Source organism: Tachysurus fulvidraco, chromosome 6 (genome assembly GCF_022655615.1).
Source record: "Tachysurus fulvidraco isolate hzauxx_2018 chromosome 6, HZAU_PFXX_2.0, whole genome shotgun sequence".
Lineage (NCBI taxonomy): Eukaryota > Metazoa > Chordata > Actinopteri > Siluriformes > Bagridae > Tachysurus > Tachysurus fulvidraco.
The window spans coordinates 17,514,927-17,539,032 of NC_062523.1; the positions used below are offsets into that span (position 1 = coordinate 17,514,927).

Consider the following 24,106-nt stretch of genomic DNA (forward strand, 5'->3'; position numbering starts at 1 on the left):
AGCTTTTTTCTATGAATCTCAAACAATTATAAAATAACTGCTTGCAAAATTGGATTTTACTGAGCAAAACTAGACATGCAATAGGCATTATTAGTGCTTCATTAGTCTGTGTAGCAAAATAATGTGCTTTGTGTGTTTGTGTTTCTTTCCCACCTGCAGCCTCACTGTGTATTACTGGCATCAAAGGAGAACTCTGCTCCCGTGAAGCTGGGTGGCTTTGGTGTTGCTATACAGCTTGGAGAGTCAGGATTAGTGGCTGGAGGTAAGTAATGTCCAAATATGCACTACTCTGTTCAGGCAATAAGTATCTGGAGATACGTTTTATATGTTTGTTATGTTAAGTCTTCCTGAGGTTTTGCAGTGTTGCATTTGCTGTGAGACCTTCTGCTTCTTCTGTAGCTTAACCGCTGTAACATGAGTACTAAAAATACAGCAAATCTTGAAAGTTATCTCACAAGTGTTTCTGTTTTATCGTCAAGACATCTGTTGATTATTTCTAAAATGCAAGAACTGAAACTGGGCAGATGTGTTGCCAGTATTATAAAGATGCATTTCCCACAGCTTAAAACAGATAAAAGCATACAACATTCATACACTTAGATCTTACTGTTCCTTACATCTCCATATAACATCATAACCCATATGACATTCTGAAAAATTTGCTTTCTCTTAACCATTTTTCATCCATACATCAAAGTCCACTGGTGTCTCTGTGTGTGACATTTGCATATCTGTATTCATACACTCACTGACCACTTCATTAGGAACATTTGAAGATTGGAAAAAGGCAACATTATGCAATCATCCAGCTATAGTGATAGCAGTGCAGTGTAAAATCATGCAGATGTTCACATCAGAATGGGAAAAAACAAACCTGAAAAACTGAAGATCCAATAAACATTGCATGGTCTTTTTTTTGACCCTCAACTGTCTAGTTTTAGTGAGCACAAATTGGTCACAGATTTTGGTTCTTGGCTGACCAAATTGTAACCCAGTGTTTGGGTTTGTTCTGTTGTGGTTTATCCATCTTAAACTTCAACGTGTTAAACAAGCTGAGATGCTGTTCTGTGCACCATGATTGTGAAGAGTGATTGGCTTCGACTGGTCTAGACATCTGACCTCTGTCATCCACAAGGTGTCTTTCCCTGCAGAACTTCTGATCCCTGGAGGTTTAGTTTTTCACATCATTCTCTCTACAGACTGTTGTTAGTAAAAAATCCCAGACGATTTTCTGAAAGCATTTATGAAATATTCGGTTCACCAACAAACATGCTTCTGGTCACTGACATGACATTTTCCCCGATTCTGATGTGATGTGATGTGTTCTTGACCTGTATGTACATGATCTACATTGATGTCAGATGATTTGCTGATTAGGTGATTTGTGTTCTGAAGGCCGAGTGGGAACCCCTCACTTCATGGCTCCTGAGGTGGTGAAGAGAGAGCCGTATGGGAAGCCAGTGGATGTGTGGGGCTGTGGAGTCATCCTGTTCATCCTGCTCAGTGGCTGTCTGCCATTCTATGGCACAAAAGAGCGTCTGTTTGAGGCCATTATTAAAGGCAAATACAAGGTATTAGTTTTAATTAGGTGATGCCTATCACAAAGGCATCCGACCTATAGAATTATCAGTGGCAGTCATATTGGCAAATCCATTGACTTTCAAAATGAATAGGTTTCTTTAAGTAAACGCATGAGAAAATGGCAGTTTTATATGTATGAAATGTATTTCTGTGCTTTAAGTCAATCAAAGTGAAATGGATCTCTTTGTGTGAAGAGAAGAAAAGCTTAAAAAAGAGTCTATACTTAACCCATTTGTTCTGAGGGCAGAATATTACAACTTCCTGCATTATTTTTAATAATTCAAGGCTGAAATTAAAGGACAGACATGTACCAAAATGGATAATGGTTTAAAAATTCAATTTTGCTAAATTAACTACAATAACTGAGATATGAATTTTGTTTCTATTCGACTGGTTTGGTTTGTGATGGTTGCTATCTCGGGGGTTCCAGCAGTAATCAAGTCCTAAGGCGACACTTCTGCTCAAATTCCAAATGCAAATTGACAGTTTATTGCTTATATGATGAACAGTTTTGATGGTTTATTGCTTGGAAAAGCAGCTTTTGTTGATACTATGTGCTTTATATGCTTTTTTCTTTATATATAAAATAGCCTGACTACCTCTAGGGAGCCTGAAGAGACAGTCTACAAAATTGAATGTACATGTAAATGTGCCCTATTTAGGATTTACTGGGAAAAGTCAACCTGTAAAAAAGATTTTAAATAGCAATTTGTCTGTGCTATTTTTCCTAAAGAGCTCAAGCAGCAGTAGTGCCACTGTGCACAATAAAGGATTAGGGGCTTTAGGGAAGTATTGGGGGAAATGCTTAAGTGTGTAAGAGTAAACGATTTAAAATGAAGAACAAATTAAAAGAAAATTAAATCATAGCATCCCTTGATCCCTTACAAATCATTCTCACACATCTTTTTATGTGTGCTACATGTGTATTCGACTCAGATGAATCCTCGGCAGTGGGCTCAAATCTCGGAGAGTGCTAAAGACTTGGTACGACGCATGCTGATGCTGGATCCTGCTGAGAGGATCACCGTGTATGAGGCCCTTAATCACCCATGGCTCAAGGTACCCCACATTTGACAGTCACCGCTAGCTTTCTTTATATGCCTAGAGCTGTGGTGGAAGGCTTTTTGGTTAGAAAGATTATAAAGAATGCAACAACACTTATAACTTACAGGACATCTCATTTTCTTCTGTATGCATGAGAACTGGAGCTCTTAGAGTGTGATGGGAATGTCCATATTTTGTGTGTGTGTTTGTGTGTGTTTATGTTTTTAGGAGAGAGATCGCTACGCCTACAAAATCCACTTGCCTGAGACGGTAGAACAGCTGAGGAAGTTCAACGCACGGAGAAAGCTCAAAGTAAAACTCGCTCTTTGAGCTATAAGTACAACGTGATATTGTTGAAGTTAGCTGTTATTTAAACTACATTTACTGAGTTCATATTCTCATGCTCTTTTGTTCAGGGTGCTGTTTTAGCAGCAGTCTCCAGCCACAAGTTCAGCTCGTTCTACGGTGACCCACCTGAGGAGCTGCCAGACTTCTCTGAAGATCCAACCTCATCTGGTACTCATCTACAAAGACACTGTGTACTAGACTTAGCTTTATGTGCTCGAAGCAGTTATACTAAGACAGCTGGAAATTATTTACATCAGATTGTAAACTTTTCTTTATTGAAAGACATCAGTAGCACAGAAGACATGATGTTTTAATGTGTGTGTTCAAGCTTGTTATTTGGCTTCGTGTACTTGGAACACATTTAATTGTCCTGAAAGTCTTCTCCCGGGCATTCTTTAAACTTTGTTGTAAATGTAATGTTTGTGTTTGTCCAATGCTGGCCTTCCTCAAGGACTGCTAGCAGCAGAAAGTAGGTATCTTTTTTAGACTTCCTGTTTCACTTTTCCATGGTCTATAAGCAATAATGCGACAACACTTACGGAGTTGAAATCTAATTACTTAATTGTCATCTCTCTGAGTTTGTGCTTTTCTCTTGGTGTATCTAACAGGTAAACATTATTGCATGGGGTCTACATGTCATACTGTGTGTGTGGTTTTGTGTAGGGGCTATATCACAGGTACTGGATAGCCTGGAGGAGATCCATGCACTAACTGATTGCAGTGAGAAAGACCTGGACTTTCTGCACAGTGTGTTCCAGGACCAGCATCTCCACACGCTACTTGATGTGAGTTATGACACGGAGAATGTATATACGTAAGCACAAAGAGGCTCACAGTGTCTCAGTGATCCAATGTCATTGCCTTTCATTCATTATTCATCTGCCATGTTGCTGATAGACATGTTCACATCTGTGATTAGCTGCTGTCTTGTACACATTCAGTAGTGTTACAACATTTATCTGTATATGAATAGCTCCAGCTGCAGACTTAGAGCTGTTTTTGTTTGTGATTGTGACTCTTACAAAAGTCTCACATATCAGCTCAAAGGTCTCAGTGTACCAGGCCTAAAGGAAAACAGGGAAGTGCCTAAGCCTTGGTGTGTCACTTGGGTTCTGTAAGTACACATGTACTATTGAAAACCTAACTCCAGCTCCAGGAACAATGGAGCCACTAATTTGTCTGTTTGCTCCATCTTGTGCCATGGCTGCAATAGTGTCTTTAAGACATTAAGCCATGCACCTAGTGCTCATTTTGGCACTTATTTTTGACAGAGTCTTCCAGGTCACTGCAGGAGTGTCTATAGTATAGTACTAGTTGTATTTAGTTTAGTCTGGATGTTAGGTGATGAGCCTCTGCACTTTAAAGTTTGGTGAGTACATATGGCCATTTTCAGTTCCTGTGGTTTCTGTGGATCCACATTTAAAAGCTGATTTTGTTGGTTTGAAATTTTAATGTCCACATTGTTGTCTGAGAAGAGTCTACATGGATACATTATACTTGAAGTCACTGATCTTTTTTTAGTGAATGAAATGTAGATTATTATTGTTATCCTTCTATAATGGGAAGTAGAGGAATCTTTAAGGCTAAAGGTAAATATTAGCAGGTTTAGGCATTCAGTTACATAATGTTACTATCTGGCCTTTTTGTATAATTTGACTTCTACAGATTGGAACAAGTTATATTATATATTATTCATGGCGTTTAGAGATACTCAGGGATTACTCATGGTTTGCTGAAGAGAAGCAGATGATTTCAAAAAATTATATTCTTGCAGTGTTTATCCAGTTAAATTTTGTGAGTGTGTGTGTGTGTGTGCTTTCTTTAATCATTATCTGCAGGGTGATTTAGACACATCGTTTTCTGCTTTGCACTTCTGCTCTGTCAGTTTTAAAATTGTGTATTGGGTGATTTCTTAAAGCGACATCCTTTAGCGTAAACCCTAGCTGATGACTGGAATCAAGTGCAAACCACAGCGAATTCTTTGTTCACTTTTCACTGCTTTTTTCTCTCTCAGGGTGAGCTGTCATTGTCCAGCACTAATAGGTGATGAAGCTGAAGACATGTTAGAATATTTTTCTTTCAGTGGTTAAACACTGATTAGACTGGGTGTGTTAAAGCTGCTTATTGTGCTTTCTGGAAAATGTTAGAGTAATGTGTATCAAATATAAAGTGATTAAAACTGTCATGCACACAGGATGGTCTAGTTTACATGACTGAAGAGCACTTTCAGTTCCAGATCCATGTTTTTTAACATCGTCATTTCCTTAATATTCATGCAGGTTATGTATATCATCAGTGCACATTGCTCAGCTGTAATAAACACAAAACGTAACACAGAATAACAAATCATAAATTATACTCTCATTTGTCCTTTGTTTATGATTTAAAAGCAGAGAAAGACTTACAGCGAGACTTACCTTTATTTCACATGCAACACTACGGAGGCAAAGCCCAAGCCTGTTCCTAGTGCATAAAGATATACAGTACTTGGTGGAAATATCTAGAAATATTAGATTATTTACGTTTGTCAAACATCCAACTATTTGAATGGCTAAGAATAGCCTGTTTCTGTCACGATTACAATTCTGTTTAATTACTACTGCATACTGTTTAACCACATTGTCATATAAGCAGTGAGGCGATGGAAAATATGCCACAATAATAGTTATATTGCATTTTATTCACTTGCTATAGCATTGTGTTGAAATAATTCTATTGTATGTCAACACAATAAAGTGCTCTAAGTGTTAAAAACACTTCTATTCTAATTTTTCCAGCTTTACGACAAGATAAACACCAAGTCCTCCCCACAGATCAGGAATGCTCCGAGTGATGCTGTTCAGAGAGCCAAAGAGGTCAGTGCTTCATACTGTGGAGTTACAGCTCAAACCTACCACCAGAAAAGAAGTAACAGAACCGAGCAGAAATTTAGCCTCACCTTTTAACTGATTCTTTCAAACATGATTATGTGAGGTTTAATATCCCCAATGTTATTAGCTGAATGATTCACATTGCTGTGCTTTCTTTACATTGCACTATTGACTAAAATTAATTATAGCATCTAATTAGTGATTTGCGAAACCTGGGATGAGTGATATTTTTCAACCGTTTTGACACATTTCCAAAATGATTAAGATTCATCCCGTTTGGTTCCAGCTGGACAAATAATTAGCAATTGACATTACAGTAGCTAGGCAGCCATATTGCCTTTAGCTTAGCAACATTTTTATTACAACTTCAGCCACATGGAACAGCTCGTGTATTGTGTGTTTGCTTTTGAAAATAAAAAGCACAAATTCACAAGGTGCACAAGACTGAATGCAGAATAAGTCTGTAGGCTGTGTTAATCATAGCTGTTCTAAAGCTAGCCTCAGCACACACTTAGCAGAGAGGGCTGCAGTGTGCTTGTGTGTTTAAAGGTGTTTGGGATATTTCAGTTGTGACCACAGTTTGTCAGCTGTGTGTAGGAGTGTTTAAATAAATGCATATACATGTATTCTTTGTGAAACTGCCATTATTGTCCTTTTGCAGGTACTAGAAGAGATTTCCTGCTATCCAGATAATACAGATATTAAAGAACTGAGGAGAATCTTAACCCAGCCCCATTTTATGGTAAGTTAAGCTGCTAGTTTGTTCATGAATATTCACAAAATTGTCTCCAAGACCAACTAGAAACGTCTCTCTGTTTTGTCATTTTAGGCATGTTAGCATAATCGACTGTCACGGTTACTTCAGGTCTCACTCCTGTTACCAGAGCACATACAGACCACAGTGCTTGATTTCAAGGCTTGATTCTTGACAACATGAACATGACAAGCTGCAATTTTGTCAATTTTAAGAAAAAAGAAAATAGTGGTAGTGAGGGAATGAAGGATTATTAGTGGTATAACATAGGTGACGAAATGGGTTCGCTTCTTTCATGGACCGTGCAACATTAAATGTAATTATAATTGGATAAATTGTGCAATATATTATCCTTTTATTGAATAAAAAATTCATTAGTACATTGATATGGTATAAGAGAAATAAATCACTTCCCCATTTTGTTGTGGGGAAAATAATACATTTCCACCTTGCACCAAGCTGCATTGTGCTACCGTGTCCTTGATTTTTTGGATTTTTTTTTTCCTTCAATAATGGTGGCGCATGTTGTTTTTTATTACAAATGTATATTGCCGTATAAAATGTGAACTTGTTCCAAAAATACCTTTATTCAACCGTAAGGATAAATTATATTTATTGTGAAATCTTACATTTTTTATAGTTTGCTTTAACAAATAATTTTCTTTGAACTTAACAGTACTCCAAGCCAAAAGTACTCAGATGACTGGCCATGTTTATATTTAGATTAGTATTTGTTTGTTCCTGTTTTGTCCAAGCCCAAAGCTGCTAGTGCAATATTAATAAGTCCGAATCATACAATGTTCTGAAAGGATCTGTAGTTCAGCTTTTATACAAGTCTAACATAACCAGACAACCACGCAGCTTTGACATTAGTAGACTCTTAGACACTATTTCCCAGGTTGTCATGTAAAACTGTTGGAAATCAGTCTTATATAAATGTGAAAATAGTTTTTTGTTTGTTTAAGTAAAGACTGTCTGGACTTTGCATTTACTGATTGAGTAATAACATCATCTCAGGCTTGTTCTTTAGTAATCAATAATTTGGAGTGAGGGCTTGTGCTGCTATCAGTGGGACAGTTTCAGGCGAGTGTGTGTCCTGTACACTGCTGTCCTTCCTGCTCTGTAAAGCTCAGATAATAAGCAGACTGATGACAGAAGTAATGTGTTAGAGAAGAAACTAACAGAGCTCGGAAAGGAATTCCCACCTGTCAGATTTCTGTAGATATCAGGTGAAGAATGAAGGTGTCCGAGGGAAGACGTATAGAGCAGAAAAACGTGAAAGAGATTGAAAGCCTAATAAAGGAAAAGCTGATTATTCAGCTTCGAGAGAAGAGGTGAGATAAGACAGAAAGGGAGTGTGTGGTTTGGAACTAAGAGTGGGTAAGAGACAGAGATTAGGAGCAAAGAGTGAATTACTTGAGGTACACGAGAGTGGCTGTGGAACAGATTTCAATTGTTAAAGAAAAGGAAACGTTTTGCTTTGAGTTGTGTGGAAAATGCAGGAGTCTGAAATGAGAGAGAGAGAGAGAGAGAGAGAGAGAGAGAGAGAGAGAGAGAGAGAGAGAGAAGCCAAGGCTGTGAAGGTGGAGGTTCTTATGGAAAGAAACAGCAGCGTGTGATGTGTGATGTCATCCTTTCCAACTTTGAGTGCTAGGTAAAGTGTGAGGGGGGCCAGGCCTATTGCTGAATGGGAACGGGGGAGGTCTGGGAGAGAGAGAGAGAGAGGAGAGAGGCACTGTCAGGTACAGGCGGCTAAATTCCAGCCTGGTGTTGACGTTGCCTCTGCGTTTCCTGTACCAAGGACAGCTAAAAGCACTCCAAACGTTATTCCAGATTCCCACAGGACAGCGGTGTGTAAGTGAGGAGAGTGACGATGAATAGGGCACTCAGCTTGTGAGTTGTATTAGCTTTCATGTCTTTTATTTCCTCCATTGAGTGCTGAAAACTCTTCTCCATTTGACTATTCTGTGGTGTAATTTGTGTTTTTTATTTCATACGACAGTTTATTATATGTGATGTTTAAGGATGCTAAAGTCTAAGAAGTTTAAAAAGAACTATGAGAGTTGTGGTGTGAGCATAATAAGGCTTCTATTGGTAGCTTCATTGTGAATTTGTTTATTAGTGCACAGATGTTTATATTGGGCTGTTGGCACTAAGGGATTCATTAAGGTTTACTGCTGACACACAAACAAGAATGTAAATGACTGACTTTGTGGAGTCATTGTGTACTGGAGGTAGTACAAGACTTTAGGTTTAATTCAGGTTTTCACATGTGACATTCTACTGTGTGTACTACACTCTACCCACTAGGCCTTACTGCAGACTCATGATGTGGTAGCTCATGAAGTGTACAGTGATGAGGCACTGAGGGTCACACCCCCTCCAACCTCACCATATTTAAACGGAGACTCGCCTGAGAGCACCAACGGGGACATGGACCTAGAAAACGTCACTCGAGTACGCCTGGTACAGTTCCAGAAGAACACAGATGAGCCCATGGTATGTGTTCTAAACTCTTGCACATTTACATTTCCTGTCCATTTCTGTGCAAGATTTCATTTCCTGCATTAAGAAAAAGCAATGTTGAAATATTATGATGTATTAAACAGACACTCCATTTGCTCAATTCTCTCCTGTGTTGCAGGGTATCACACTGAAGATGAACGACCAGAACCACTGCATCGTGGCCAGAATAATGCATGGTGGCATGATTCATAGACAAGGTATACTGTCTAGGACTATACATGTTCAGTTTAAGCATTCAGTCAGCTCTTTCTGTCTCAGTGTAGATGATGTGAGATGAGGTCTTAGACACATGGCCAAGACTCGTGAATCGAATTAGACTTGAGAATCTTGGAACTTCAGTCTGGATAAACATGATCAAAAATCTGATCAATTAAGCCTTGGATCACTGGATGTGTTATTTTCAAATCTTTTAGATCTATAATACATTTAAATTTCTGGCATTTGGCAGACACCCTTATCCAGAGTGACTTACAATTTTATTTCAATTTATATGACTGAGAAATTGAGGGTTACGGGCCTTGCTCAGGCCTTAAGTTTGGTGGACCTGGGATTTGAACTCATCCCAAATATTAACTTATCTTAATCTACAATGAAACAATGCCAAATAGATCCTACACTGCATGTGTTTGGGGCTGTAGCTGACTTTAATATGTTGTGCCATTTTAGTAAACTGTCCACCTGGGTTTGGTTTGGGTCCCAGACCAGAAGGTTCACTGGTGTGGAATAGGCCTGTTATTTGTGCTGCGTGCAAAAAATGCAGTATAAAAGTAAAAGACATCTGTAAAGGAACCTATTTAGACACATTAAAACATTTCCAGAAATGTTAGTTAGTTAATATTGCCCATCAAGCCAATATTTAGCATTTATGCTTTCAGTACTTCTTTGTAAATAAGTGTTATTTTTCTTATATATATATATATTAGTAGTAATGCTGTACCCAATGTGCATTGCAGTGCTTCCTCTAGAAATAATAAACTAGGGTATAACATCAACTGTACAAGCATCTGAATGGTATTAGGTTTCAGTGGTAACTAAAGTGAAAAGATTTGAGGCTATATTTAGATGTGCAAAAACTGACTGTGAATATGTCTGCACATATTTCAGCACATTTGCATCCACCACAGAACAGATAATATAGATGCACTATATGGCCAAAGGTTTGTGAACACCTGACCATCATATTGGGATTAATATGGACTTCGGAGTCTATAACAGACTCCACTCATTTCAGACAGTTTTCTTTTAGACTTTGAAATGAGGCCATAGGGATTTACCCTTTCAGTAATAAGAACATTACTGAGGGAAGTCTGGCACAAAGTCTGAGTTTCAGTTCATCCCAGTTTTTTAGTAGGTTTGAGCTCAGTGCTCTGTGTGTTGTTAAGTACTGACTTTGGTAAACCATGTCTGTATGGAGCTTGTTTTGTGCACAGGAACATTGTCATGCTAGAACTGCTTGTCATGCTTGGGTCCAAGATAGTACAAGATTAGACCCCTTAGTTGCAGTGAAGGGAAATCTTAATGTTAAAATATATAGAAAACCTGGTTGTTTGGTGAAGGTCCACATATGTGTGTGATGGTCAGGTGTCCACATAATTTTGGCCATATAGTGAATGTACAGGTAACTGTAAAAATTCCAGTATAATGTATTTCCTGCTTATATTGGATGACCTGAGTTGGTTTGCTTGACTCTACTTTTGCACACCATGTAGTCGGTGGCCAGAAAGCCCACCCTGCACTTTCTGATCAGTGCACATCTCCACTTTCCATCAATTAGGAACTTTGCATATTGGAGATGAGATCCGGGAGATCAACAGCATCAGCGTAGCTAATCAGACAGTGGAGCAGCTCCAGAAAATGCTTGTGAGTTTGGATCTTGTGAAAGCATAATATTATGTTCATAATGTGTTTATAATACGTTTTGAATATGATGTAAAAATATTGAGACATATGGCCATATAAAAATGACCTGTTATTATTTATGCTGTGCATTTCTCTGCACAGAGGGAAATGAGAGGCAGCATCACCTTTAAGATTGTCCCAAGCTACCGGATGCAGCAATCATCTTGTGAGGTAAAGAACTCAGTGGCCCTCTTCCTCCTCTCTCACTCTATTTCTCTTTCTCTGTGGAGTGCATTAAGATGGGCAGTGACTGCTGTGGACTTTCAATGTGTGACTAACTGCCTGCCTATGGCTGTGTGTTAACGCTTCCTTCCTGAGACTTTGCATCATACAGAGCACACAGAGCCCAGGTCGTGGCTTACATGCTAGTGCACACCAATTTCACAACCAAGATAGCGGAATAATGACACCTGCACCTTTATAGCACATGGTTCAGCCAGGAAAGTAGATGTGCTTTGTATTGTCACATATAAAGACAGTAGATTTTTTTTAATGCAGAACCTTTCCATCTTTTCTCCATCCACCCACATGTTCTAGTTATCTGGATGTACTGTATCAATCATTTTAGCCAAAAACACCTCATTTGAGGGTAGAACTTGCAGTGTGATTTTGTCCAACATGATGCCCCAACCCACTTGCTTGCTGTAGCAGAGGCCACTGTCCAGGTTTCTCTGCTGTCTTTCTGCTGTATCACTGACCTGTGTATCTATTACAGAAAGAGTCCCCTACCACCTCCAGACAGTCCCCTGCTAATGGCCATTCCAGCGTTAACAGTTCTATCTTGGTAAGGACCCGACAGTCATCTCAAATGACTGATCTCACCTCAAATCCCTACCTTACAGGAGATCTTATTGTTGTCCTTGATTTTTTTTATTTTATTTTATTTTATTTAATTCCCTCAAGAATATTTTATCATGACGGTACTTAATTTCACATTGCAATCAATATTTTATTTATTTTAAAATAGTTTCTAAAAAATGTTTATATGGCAATTTAAAAACCTTTTTTGTCATACGATATAATCAGATCACCGTTTCCGTTATCTCAGTTCACAAATTGGTGTGCTCTGTGCTGCTGCGCACTGTGTGTAGCGCTTTACTACCTTTACTACAACAAACTTAGAATTCTTTTGCACCACACAGTGCAATAACAAATGCACAATTCCACATCATGTCATTATGTCCAAGTGACCCATACTATAACTAGGTAAGTCATGTTAGAATACTGCATGTACCTAAGAGGGATAAATGGGTGGGGCTGTAAGCAGTGCAGACCACTGTTTGATCAAATAATCACACAGCACTAGGACAGTATCCTGAATCTCATCTAATAAATGGTGTGTCAAAATAGTACACCACTGTTTATTACTTACTATAATGCCATAATTTCAGTTCAATTCATTTTACATGGTACTTATAATGGACATTGTCCCAAAGCACCAGAAATTTGAATGATCCGTATTGAACAAGCCAGACATGACAATGACGAAGAAAAACTCCCTGAGAAATCACAAGATGCCATCCTCTTCTAGATGCAGTTCTTGGGTACAAATCTACAGTATGCAGGTGAGATTAGCCACTGAGGAAAGGGTGAGATTTTGGTGTAAACTGTATTGGGAAGAGTAGTTCTTGTGGGAATATTCAGATCCAACTCACAACACTGATTAAGCAACTGCTACTTTTGCAGGTACCGTTATGTGATAGGGAACAGATCAGGCACTCAACCAAGGTCTAGTTAGCTCTGGATTCGGATTATTAAGTGTACCACTCTGTCCAGTGGAAAAGCGACCTTAAAGACTTGGGAACAAAAGCTGTTTTCCACAACAGCCAGAGCAGTAATGTAGCATGTCTGTCATAGAGCCCCTTATGAATACTGCGCATGTGTTCCTTTGGATCAGTCTTGTGCTAAGTGTGCCATTTCGGGAACATACTGTAACCACACCTATAGAGATCCTGCCTGGTGGCTTGGGGAAAGGAAGATACATCTCTGGTATACAGAAGCTTGGACAGAGTGTGATGCTAACTTAATGCTTGCTTGCTCTCTGCTTTCTTTTGCCTTTCTGTTCTGAAACTTCACATCATTTCAGACCCTCAACATCACACCATGTTCTTTAAACACATTAGAGGTATATAATCTTAATCAGTTTATGATTATGATAAATCACGTTATACTTTTTAGTTTACTTTTTATAGTTTTGTTGTGTTTTTTTTTTTTGTACAGTCACTGTATTTTCTTTCATTGCTGGGTTTTATTTTACAGGACCTGCCGTCAACTATCCAACCAAAAGCACGACAGGTGAATATGTTTGTGTGTGTTAATGTTTGTGTGTGTTTTGTGGACCAAAATGGAATATTTTAGGAAAGGCAGAAAATAACCAGATGTCTCTACAGAGTACTGAATAAAACTAAATAGAAAACAAATTAAAAAAAAAATAAACACAAAACTGAATATAATATGTATAACACATTTTATATACACATATGCCCTTAGTCAACTTTTAGTTTTCTGTTGATGATGACTAGTTGAATCACAGCTAGTTGATTTAATTGGTTTTATTTTAGCTTCTACTTGTTTATAGTTATTAACTAATCAGGGTTGTACTGATAATGTGAAGTAATCATGGGTTTGTAGAAAATAAAACGTCACTTCCCTATGATAATTTTATTGCATTAAGACTGTGTTTTATCACTGGAGTGTTTGTTATAGATAATCCCACTGATAAATACATCCAATCCAAATAGGACTAAAACTATGTAAAGACTTTGTTTTTTAAACACGCTAAATGGTAAAACCATTTATTGTCCTTATTGGAGATAAGATTAATGTTTTTGGCTCTCCAGCACATCCCAACATTTTGAAAACAGGATAAAGGAATTTATTATCAACAAACTAAAAATACAGTATCAAAAGAGGATAGAAGGAAAAATAAATCTCGAAACAAAAGCTCATTTCCCATGATTAAGAAAGCAGGACATTACAAACACAAGCAAGTTGAGACAACTCAGAGCTTAGAAAAAAAAACTGTTAAGGTTATATTTTATTTTGTTATTTTTACCTATATTTAGTTCCATGTGTTACATATTTATAAGCCTGTGTCACCAAAGCATGTTTGTGTCTGTGTTCATGATGTGTGTGCATGAAACAGAGTTTAAGCAGGTGTATTGCTAACTAAACTAGCTGCAAATCCACTGTGTTGCTATTACCTTTCTCAATTCAGTTCAAGTTTATTTGTATAGCGCTTTTTACAATTGACATTGTCTCAAAGCAGCTTTACAGATCATAAACAATAAATATAAAGAAAAAAATATGAATAGAATACAAAATTCAAGATTTAATATTAGATATATTTCTGTACTCATTCCACACATAGCAGCCCATACAACAATGCCAGCTTTTTAGTAAACAGAGTGTTTAAGTACAGCTCAGAAAATAATAGTTACCTTGATATATTATATAAACTGGAATAGATTTTGAAGGGAAATGGTTGAGCCTATGGAAAAGAATAGTTAATTGCCATGTAATTATAGATTCATGTGGAGGTATTACTGATTATTATGGACATTTCTAATGTTTTGGTAGCAGTTTGTTCCCAGCTGTTTTTCAGTCTTGTTTAGAGATGAACATGATGTCTTGTACAGTTCCAAACTTGACCTTGCTTTGTGATCTGCCCCCTGCTGGCTGAGGGTCATAAGTGGCCTTTCCTACCACTGTAGCCTCAGACAGGAGCATTTTCATTTCACAGGACATGCAAACACTTTTTGATAGAATATTACACATATTACAAAGAAACTTAGAAAAGCTAATATATATAAGTTTAATTAATCTTTTTTGCTTTTAATCTACCTTAAGCATTTTGTTCTTTGAATTAGTCCCACAGTGTCCAGTAGATGGCAGTACAGCTTCATAATGGACCTGCATCACAATAATCCTTAATACAGATGAGAGAACACTCTTTACTCTGCAGTCATGCTTTGTTCTTCCTGTTAAATCATAATTTCTCCAGAGATTAGCTGTAATTCCAGACTTTTCATCATCCTACTCCCAACACATTATAGCCTAGTATCTTAATGCTGCATGATTAGTTGATTACTTACAAGTTTTTACTTACAAAATCTCCAGACCTATGATCAATGGAAAACTATTAGTCAAGATAAGACTGCTTAAAAAAAAACAGTCCAAGCTAAATATAAAAATTAAATTATATTAAGTAGTATTTAACATTAACACATCTTACAGTATCAGCTCAAAAATTTGAGGGTGAGGTTTATTTCTTAAGCAGAAAAGCCCACAGATATCAGATGGCTCCTGCATATTAACATGTAAAGCGAATAAGAAACCTGAATAGCTGTAGCATTACAATTTCCCTACACTGGAAATAAGGCACCTAGAAAGTGTCTATAAAATCATGGTTTGCTAAGGAACTCTAACTGGAACATCAAGTACACTTCAGGCCAACATCAGTACCTGACCTAACTAAATTGCTTGCAGCTGAATAAACTAGACTTTCTAGTGGAAAGTCTTCTCAGAAGTGTGGAACTTATTATAATGGCAAAGAGAAATCATCTTGAATGAGATGTTAAACAAGAACATATTCAGTGTTATGTTTGGGTGTCCACAAACCATATAGTGGCCATATAGTGATCTATTAGGGTTTTCTTCAGTATGGTCTTACATATGAAAATGAGGGCATTCACTTTCAACAGCTTTCCTATAAAGGTCTCAAAGGTATTTAGACACTCTAAAACAATAATAAAACAAGGCATATTGTCCAATAAAACGGATGTTTCTGTACAGAAAATATATTTTTTCTCACTTTGAATAGGATCTGTGGATGCTACAGTGATGTGATTTGTGATGGTGGCAAACTGAGTTTTTGTTGGTTGGTAATGCCACACACTACCCTAGCTCAAATCCAGCAGTGTTTAACAAGGCAACATGGATTGGGATTATTTTGTACTGGAGCTCCTGAGTAACCTGTTACTGCTTGCATTTTAAGCATTTGTAGCCCTGATCTCTCTCTCTCTCTCTCTCTCTCTCCCCCCCCCCCCCTTTCTTCAGATCTATGTGCGGGCACAGTTTGAGTATGACCCAGCCAAAGATGAGCTCATTCCTTGCAAAGAAGCAGGCATTCGGTTCAGAGTAGGAGACATCATCCAGATCATCAACAAGGATGACCATAACTGGTGGCAGGGGAGGCTGGAGAACACAAAGAATGGTACAGCTGGGCTCATTCCATCTCCAGAGCTGCAAGAGTGGTGAGTTCATCCTTTTTATAGTGGACCTTCATTATATTCCTCTTAGAACTGAGAAACTTTAATGAGCTACTCTCAAATCAGTCGAAAGGTAGCGTAGTTGAAATAAATAACACACAGGAAGATGTGAAACTGCCATTTAAAGGTTTCTTCTTTTCCTCTTTTAGGCGGGTGGCCTGCATAGCGATGGAGAAAACAAAGCAGGAGCAGCAAGCCAGCTGTACTTGGTTTGGCAAGAAAAAGAAGCAGTACAAAGACAAGTATCTAGCGAAGCACAGTGCAGGTAAAGTCAAGCCTTTTAAACATCACTGGATGTATAATTATTAATATTATTATATTATTAATCAATGTCAAGCAGTCATCAAATCCCATTTTATTGGTCACACACACACAACCCTACATGGTACAACATGCAAAGAAATGCATTTTACATCTGTCCATATTCAGTATTTGCCTAAACACAGAATTTAATATCTCAGGGTAATTAAAGATACTATGCACTTTCTATGGTTATTCAGCATGTCAAAGTGATATGGGACTTTAGTCCAGCAGGTGATCACATATATGTCTATAACCTTGGAACTTAATACTGACCCTTACTTCCTGTCATGATGTGACTGTATATATAGAGGTCAGTGTAGATTTCCTCCTGACATGACCCTGAACCCTGATCACAGCACTTCTACAAATAGCAAATGAGTCCACACATGCACAACCACATAGCGCTCTCTCTCTTTCTCTCTCACACACACTCTCTATCTCTCTCTCTCCCCATAGCCTCTGGCTTCATAGATGCAGTTTACAGTAGAGTCCACATACACACTTTCAGCTTGGTCGAGTGTTCTGTAGGGCCTAGAGGTCTCAGGTCTAAAGAAATGTACCCGACCCCAAGTGACCCGAATCACTTTTCACCCGAACCCGACGTGCAATTTATTTTTTTTATTAAGAAAGACCCGACCCGAGACAAACCCGAAAAAATTAGACCCGAGTCCGACACGACCCGTTGGCAATTTTGTTTTAATCCGACTGGACCCGAATGTTGCATAACTCTACACTAAAGTAACCACTACAGAGTGGATTCAAAGTTGATTGACAGGTGTGTTTCAACGAAAATTAGCTTACCGCCAGCCACACATCACCAGCCACATGTCGCAAGCGGTCTTGGCAAACAGAGGAGAGGTTGGAAAAGGACTCGAGTCGATGCACACACACGAGATACAGTAGTTCAGTAGTACAGTAGATAAATTACCCAAGACCCGATGCCGCTATTATTATACCCAACCCGTGTCCGAGGCACACGTGAAACTTTAGACCCGAACCCGCTCGGGTCTCGGGTCAGACCTCGGGTTTTCGGATATTAAGTGGACCCGTGAAGACCTCTCGTAGGGTCTCATTTCAGTCCACATTCAGCATAGATAATTTACACACCTGCCCACATGAACACTATCTATGTATCTTGTAGACTTTATAGAGAAGATAAGGCCAACACTCTATGGATACAAGAGCATCACACCATACATGCTTATTGAGCATCGTATTCCAGTTTTAGTTCCTCCACAGCAAGACAATCAAGTTCTTCCACTCCATTCACTTCACAATTTCATGGACCTGGCTTTGTGCACAGGATTATTGTCAAACAAGTGGTGGAGGAAATCTGGAGCAGTTTAGTTCCAGGAAAGGGAAATTGAAATTGAAAATTGTCTGCTTCCAACTTTGTGGCAAAACTTTGAGGAACACTCGCATATGGGTGTGATCAGATGCAAGGTAAATAATACAGAATGTGTATTAATGTATAGATGACTAAGTGCACAACTGTTATTTTGCTTGAGAGGTTAAAGATAAGAGGAAAATCAGCATACCAGCCATATGCCAAGAACGAAATGGTTTAAAATAAAATTATGATGATATTATCTATTATCTCTGGTAGGAACTGAAAGTCCTAATTTCCCAAATCCACTTTTGCAGACTGACTCTTACAGTGTAAACTTGTTAAACAAGGTGGTAAGTGTTGCAGAATTGTGTGATGGCAGCAGTGCAGCAGAGTAGGGCTTAGCTATAATCCTCTCTGAGCGCCTTGTCCCACTTTACTGAATTACTGCAGGCCAGCAGGGGAGGAAACTGTCCTTTTCTCCCATTATTCAGCCTATTAATGAGTCTTTTGTTCCTTAATTGTATAAATACTCATGTAGGCTGCTTTTTCAGTCTGAGAATTGTTTCCCTTTGAACACTGAGTTACACATTTTGTTTATTCTACTGGAATTTTCTTGTTTGTTAATGCACATTAATGTATTTGTCTGGACTTCTAACGTACAGCCTTCCTCATCTGGGTCATATACTGTAACAGTCTGTCCTGAACTGAGAATGAACAACATGGTTACTTTACACTCATAAGGGATGTCAAAGTATTACCAAAGCTGCTTCTATGTGAATTTTTCCAACGTTCTAAAACGTCTTTCAGTCTTTTCTTCAACTATTATAAAGTACAAAGACTGGAGACTCCTTCCAAAAAAAGCATTACCATATAAATAATGCTCTGTGTTTATGCGAGCCATCTGCCATACAAGTCCCTGCCAATGAGCATTTGTAATATAAACGAGAAGGTAAACAATCACAAATACACACTGTATCTGGTAGCCAGCTTTACTCTCAGAGCTGCTGTAATAAAAAAATTAATCACTGTTGTCTGAGCAGGTAAGAATTCAAAGGAATTGTGGTTTAAACCAATTTATAGCTTATTCTGCAAATACAATTCATTCATAATACACTATAATACATTTACTATAATATTACAATACAGTACAAATTCATGAATACATGCACCGATATACAGGTCTCACATGACTGCAAACTGACACTCCAGCAACTGCCATTAGGTTTTTCTTATCAGTAAGCTTTAAGTCAGTGGCACTTCAGGCTTTCTTCTGAGAACTCTATTGTAATAATATCACATATTGCAGATATGTTAGAAAGAGATTAGGTTGAAAACTGAACTGTATTTCAGAGCTTTGTAGTGATAGTTCACAGAGAACCGACATGTCTAAAGTTGCTCTGTCGATACTAACGCATGCTAAAACAAAGCTCGATGGTGCATTATTGATAACGCGTTACTGTAAATGTCAGACACTTGTTGCATCATTGATGAGATTCATTGTAAAGCCACTACAGTGTGTTTGAACACAGCTTACTGACAGCGTTTTCCCTGCTATGTGCTGTGTGGATGGCCATGATGTTAAGTCTCTCATGTTGTTCTCTGTGTAAAGCAGCGCTGTGTCAGAGCTTTGACTAAGTGTCATTGTTTTCTCTGTTCACTAATGTTCTGTTTCTGAGCTGTAACTCATTCACCCTCCCCTGTCCATTTTTCATGCTGTCTCTTTACCAATGGCATCTGTGCATGTAAGTAACATGGAGTGACTGTTGTGAACTTTAATTTATATAGTTTATTTTTGTTGTAGCACGAGTGAGAAACCAGGCCCTGTGTGTGTGTGCATGAGTGTGTTTTGTTTTTTACGCACACCGAAATTTCATTTTGACGTGTATTATGTCCTGTTGTTCTTCAGTTAAGCATTAACCCTACAAAAAAGGTCATGGGACTTATCACAACATGGTATAGTACCCCTCAGACTCTCCCAAACATGAAGGGCAACTATACAAACACAAACACACACACAGCATTTCCAAAACATGTAAAGAATCTAATATGAACCATTTAAGCTATTTGATGAGTAAGCAAAGATGTTGCTGATGATCTCACTTTACATGGTAGCTACACAGATGGCCAGCTCTGGTTACCCACAGTCCAACACCTCCCTCTCCCTGCACTCGTCCTCATTATAGAACAGCCCTGCAGGCACCTCTCTCGGCACTCCCTTCTCTTTCATGTTCCTCAGATTTGACCCCCCATTGAATTTTAATAATGATGCTGCTATTTTGCTGATATCTGTATAGTAGTAAAAGTAATTAAGCCTTACATTAAGGAAGCCTTACTTTTGGTACATTTATAGCTATTCCTGTAGACTTAACCCTGCTGTCTGTGCTGTATAGCCATCTTTTATACGAAGTCCTGCAGTGCTTCTCAGCTCGAGGAGGAAAGCACAAGGCTACCGTCCACATCCATCAGCCACCGTTCTGTTAAACAAGCATGAGCATGTTCTTACTAGACCAGTTACTGTGCATGAGATCATGATGTCTTACAGTCTCACGGTTTTGATTGTATTACATCTCCTTCTCTTTTTTTTTTTCCCAGTGTTTGATCAACTAGACCTTGTCACTTATGAAGAAGTTGTGAAGTTACCGGCTTTCAAAAGGAAAACACTAGTTTTATTAGGTATGGAAGTGCCTAATGTCTAGAGTGTTGGATGACTTTTTCCTACAGACACAAATGCAGGGCAGGATTTGACAGTTCTCCTGTTTTCTCTTCATCATGTGTAGGAGCTCATGGTGTTGGCAGAAGACACATCAAGAACACACTCATCACTAAACACCCCGACAGTTTTGCTTACCCCATTCCACGTAAGACACCCGATCCTCTGCCAGATTGTTGTTATTGTATTCAGCATTGTTCCTACATTTGGTATTACTAGTACATTGCACTTTGTTTTCAGATTTGATTTTGTAAATATTATTACATTCTGTGTTGTTATTTCACTTTGTTACTACATTTGATGTCTAAATCTGTCGCTACCTGCAGACACAACCAGACCTCCTAAAAAGGATGAAGAGAATGGCAAGAACTATTACTTTGTATCCCATGACCAAATGATGCAGGACATCGCCAACAATGATTACCTGGAGTATGGGAGTCATGAGGATGCCATGTACGGAACACGGCTGGAGACGATACGCAAAATCCACGAGCAGGGCCTCATATCTATACTTGATGTAGAACCACAGGTAACTTGCCACTAATACTATGTCACATCTCTGCATTAGTTCTTTTATACAGTGTGGTGTTTTCTCTTATTAAAGCTGGCTTTGTCAAATCACCCACCATACACAGGATGCAAGAATGGACTTCTAGTGTGTGTTTATTTGCAGGCGCTGAAGGTCTTGAGGACGGCAGAGTTCGCTCCATATGTGGTTTTCATCGCTGCACCAACCATCACTCCAGGCATGAATGAGGTAAAATACAGTGTTACTCTCTTTCTCGCTCTCTTTCATCAGATTTCATCAGATCTAGACACATGTGTGTTTATCATAAACTTCACAATAATCATTTCAGCCTTTTTTTTTTTTTTTTTTGAGGGGTTTTTTGTTTGTTCAGCTCTTTCTGTTTCTGTCGCATCTGCCTTTCATTTTGCATGTGGCTTGCATTTGATCTCTATTGCATTCCTTTGCTCTGCACTCAGCTACCCAGGTGGTGCAGGAACTTACCTGTGAGTATGACGGGGACTATGACTCGGCTGCTTTGACTAGTTTTCCATAAAATCCTATTTCTATTTACACCCTATCAAATGCCTCATAGATTCCAACATTCACAATCCTGAGTCAAATACAGTTAAGTGCAGAGGCTTGCATCACAGTGTTTTACTGCAAAAAAAAAAGAAAGAAATTTATGAAAATGTGTTACAACATATATCCCACATATACATTTCAAAATCAGCAATTAGCTTTATTAAGTTCGATAGGTTTGCATCTTGTGATATGATCTAGTTCATTTACTGGCACGTCTAATAAATTATGCAAATGTGTTCATGTTTATGGGTACAGTTACCGCACAGTGTAAAACAAATTATTCATAACTAAAAGAACACTATGAAAGAGTAGAAGAAAACCAAGGGGGGAAAAACTATGTAAATATTTACAGCAAATTTTGTATTATTTTGTTAATATTCTGTTACAGTAATGTGATCTGTGATTCCTAAAATGAAAGCTAAATTAATATTAGTGACATATTTTCAACTTAGTGTGTGCAAACCTTTATACTTAACTGCAACCACCAGTATTTTGTGATACTCCAATGTGGTTATATACTTCATTATGTAATCTCTACATAGTTTTATAGTTTTCTTCAGATCTTAACAATGGTAAAAAAAAAATCACATCAAAAGCAGGACTGTGATTGGAAAGAAAAAATATATATAAGATGTTTATCATTTTGCTCCCCTTAAGGTTTCTTTATTATTCCCTCCTGTCTTGCTCACTTTGTTTCTCATATCACAGGATGAATCACTACTGCGACTGCAGAAGGAGTCCGAGATCCTCCAGAAGACCTACGCACACTACTTTGACCAGACCATCATCAACAACGAGATCGATGAGACGATCCGACACCTGGAGGAGGCTATAGACCTGGTGTGCACTACAGCACAATGGGTTCCTGTGTCCTGGGTCTACTAGAAATACTATTAACTCGTCTCAAATACCACCTTAAAGCCCCAGACTCTGTGATGCATCTTTGCAACAAAAAAATACAAATAAATGCGTACATAAATAAATGATTAAGAAGAAAAGAAAAAAAACCACTTTTCCCTGGAGAAAGGATCCACCTCTGATTTGTCGGTACATGACCTGCAGGCAAATCCACTTAGCCCTTCAGACTACATAGATGTAGTGTTGTATAAAACAAAATAATGCAGTTGTGAATACTGACGTGTCCTTATTGATGAGATGCAGCATTTTGTAGAGTTTTGATTTAAAAAGACAATATCTTAAAGTTTGACCTTATTCTCAGACAGAGGAACAGCAGATATGTTGCAGCAGTGCATCAACACCTTTTCAGTTCAGAACCTATATTCCCACCAGCCTTTACAAAACATCCCTCATTGGAACCCATTAGTATCGCTGTGCATCACAAGCTGCTGTTTTAAGCACAACCAGATACTGTTTCTCTAAACAACTCCATAACTCTGACATCTAAGTTCTCATGCATGTGAACATTCAGAGTCTTGCATACTGTCAGTGTTAGCAGTGTAATGCTACTGTTATCCACAGCACACAACATTCCATATGTCTGGATAAATTCAGACCATGTGAAGACCAGTGAAGATTGAAGATTAAAAAAAAGACCTATGCATCTTTGGGCACATCGGGACATTTCTGACAAATTGTTTTTATCAACCATGTAGTGAGATGTTAATGTCTCAATTTAATTTGTTGTAAAAAAAAAAAAAAACAAAGAAAAGAAAAGCCTTGAGATAAAAAAAAAAAGACAAAAAACATAAATCCTCTAAATTGGTTTCACTATTACAGAAGTGTGTCATTCTATATTAATGTTTTCATGAAGCTGAATCAAAAGCAGATTTATATTCAGAGTGATTGTTTGAGTTGCACATAGACACATTTTGCAAAATGAACTGTGTTGCAAAACAATAATAATCATCTGAATGATCCTGTATATGACAAACTGTTTACTTCAGATTGCCCTGTGTAAATTCCTCTGCTGATGACTGAGCAGCTCTTCAGTATGAACCATTTTTTTAAATATATTTCCTTTTCTGTGGTGAAGTAGTCCAGTGTCGTCTGCTCTATTACGCTCCTGGCTCTGCTCTCGTGTCTGGCTGCTCTGTGTGAGTTGGCAGAGATGCTGTGGATGGAAACATTTCTCCAATTTTTTTGTTCCTCAGTGGCTCTTTTTCTGTATTTTTTTTTTTTTACAGCTGTATGAGGTTACATCCTGTCTGCCCATCTGAGCATGAAGGCAAGTGTGATAAACACCCAGGTGTGTGTATGTATAAATAAGTGAGTCTGAACTGTACATTGTACTATCTGTCGAGAAGTATGTCCAAGCGACTGTGTCCGAGTGTTGCTGAAAATGTGAGTGGTTAATCGGAGTAAATGTGAATTCCATCACCTCGTTATTGTGTAAAAGTAGAAGTGTCTGGATTGCTAGCTGT

At 38.2% G+C, this 24,106-nt stretch overlaps 1 protein-coding gene across 7 annotated transcripts in view; it reads left to right on the forward strand.

The window, feature by feature from the left end:
• The window catches only part of caska (calcium/calmodulin-dependent serine protein kinase a), a 123,380-nt gene extending 99,667 nt beyond the window's left edge, over positions 1 to 23,713 (forward strand). For 2 of the 7 annotated variants that reach the window (XM_047814796.1, XM_047814800.1), the window contains 22 exons: positions 160 to 262; positions 1,396 to 1,571; positions 2,518 to 2,640; positions 2,854 to 2,937; positions 3,042 to 3,141; positions 3,413 to 3,442; positions 3,637 to 3,758; positions 5,751 to 5,828; positions 6,505 to 6,585; positions 8,908 to 9,096; positions 9,242 to 9,320; positions 10,898 to 10,983; positions 11,125 to 11,193; positions 11,738 to 11,806; positions 13,282 to 13,317; positions 16,081 to 16,277; positions 16,442 to 16,557; positions 20,518 to 20,598; positions 20,703 to 20,783; positions 20,962 to 21,164; positions 21,309 to 21,392; positions 22,434 to 23,713. In XM_047814796.1, the coding sequence (XP_047670752.1) occupies positions 160 to 262; positions 1,396 to 1,571; positions 2,518 to 2,640; positions 2,854 to 2,937; positions 3,042 to 3,141; positions 3,413 to 3,442; positions 3,637 to 3,758; positions 5,751 to 5,828; positions 6,505 to 6,585; positions 8,908 to 9,096; positions 9,242 to 9,320; positions 10,898 to 10,983; positions 11,125 to 11,193; positions 11,738 to 11,806; positions 13,282 to 13,317; positions 16,081 to 16,277; positions 16,442 to 16,557; positions 20,518 to 20,598; positions 20,703 to 20,783; positions 20,962 to 21,164; positions 21,309 to 21,392; positions 22,434 to 22,610 (2,364 nt within the window). In that variant the 3' untranslated portion in view covers positions 22,611 to 23,713. The remainder of the gene's footprint in view (positions 1 to 159; positions 263 to 1,395; positions 1,572 to 2,517; positions 2,641 to 2,853; positions 2,938 to 3,041; positions 3,142 to 3,412; positions 3,443 to 3,636; positions 3,759 to 5,750; positions 5,829 to 6,504; positions 6,586 to 8,907; positions 9,097 to 9,241; positions 9,321 to 10,897; positions 10,984 to 11,124; positions 11,194 to 11,737; positions 11,807 to 13,281; positions 13,318 to 16,080; positions 16,278 to 16,441; positions 16,558 to 20,517; positions 20,599 to 20,702; positions 20,784 to 20,961; positions 21,165 to 21,308; positions 21,393 to 22,433) is intronic. The other 5 variants (XM_047814797.1, XM_047814798.1, XM_047814799.1 and 2 more) reach the window with 5 other exon arrangements.
• The last annotated feature ends 393 nt before the right edge of the window (positions 23,714 to 24,106 follow it).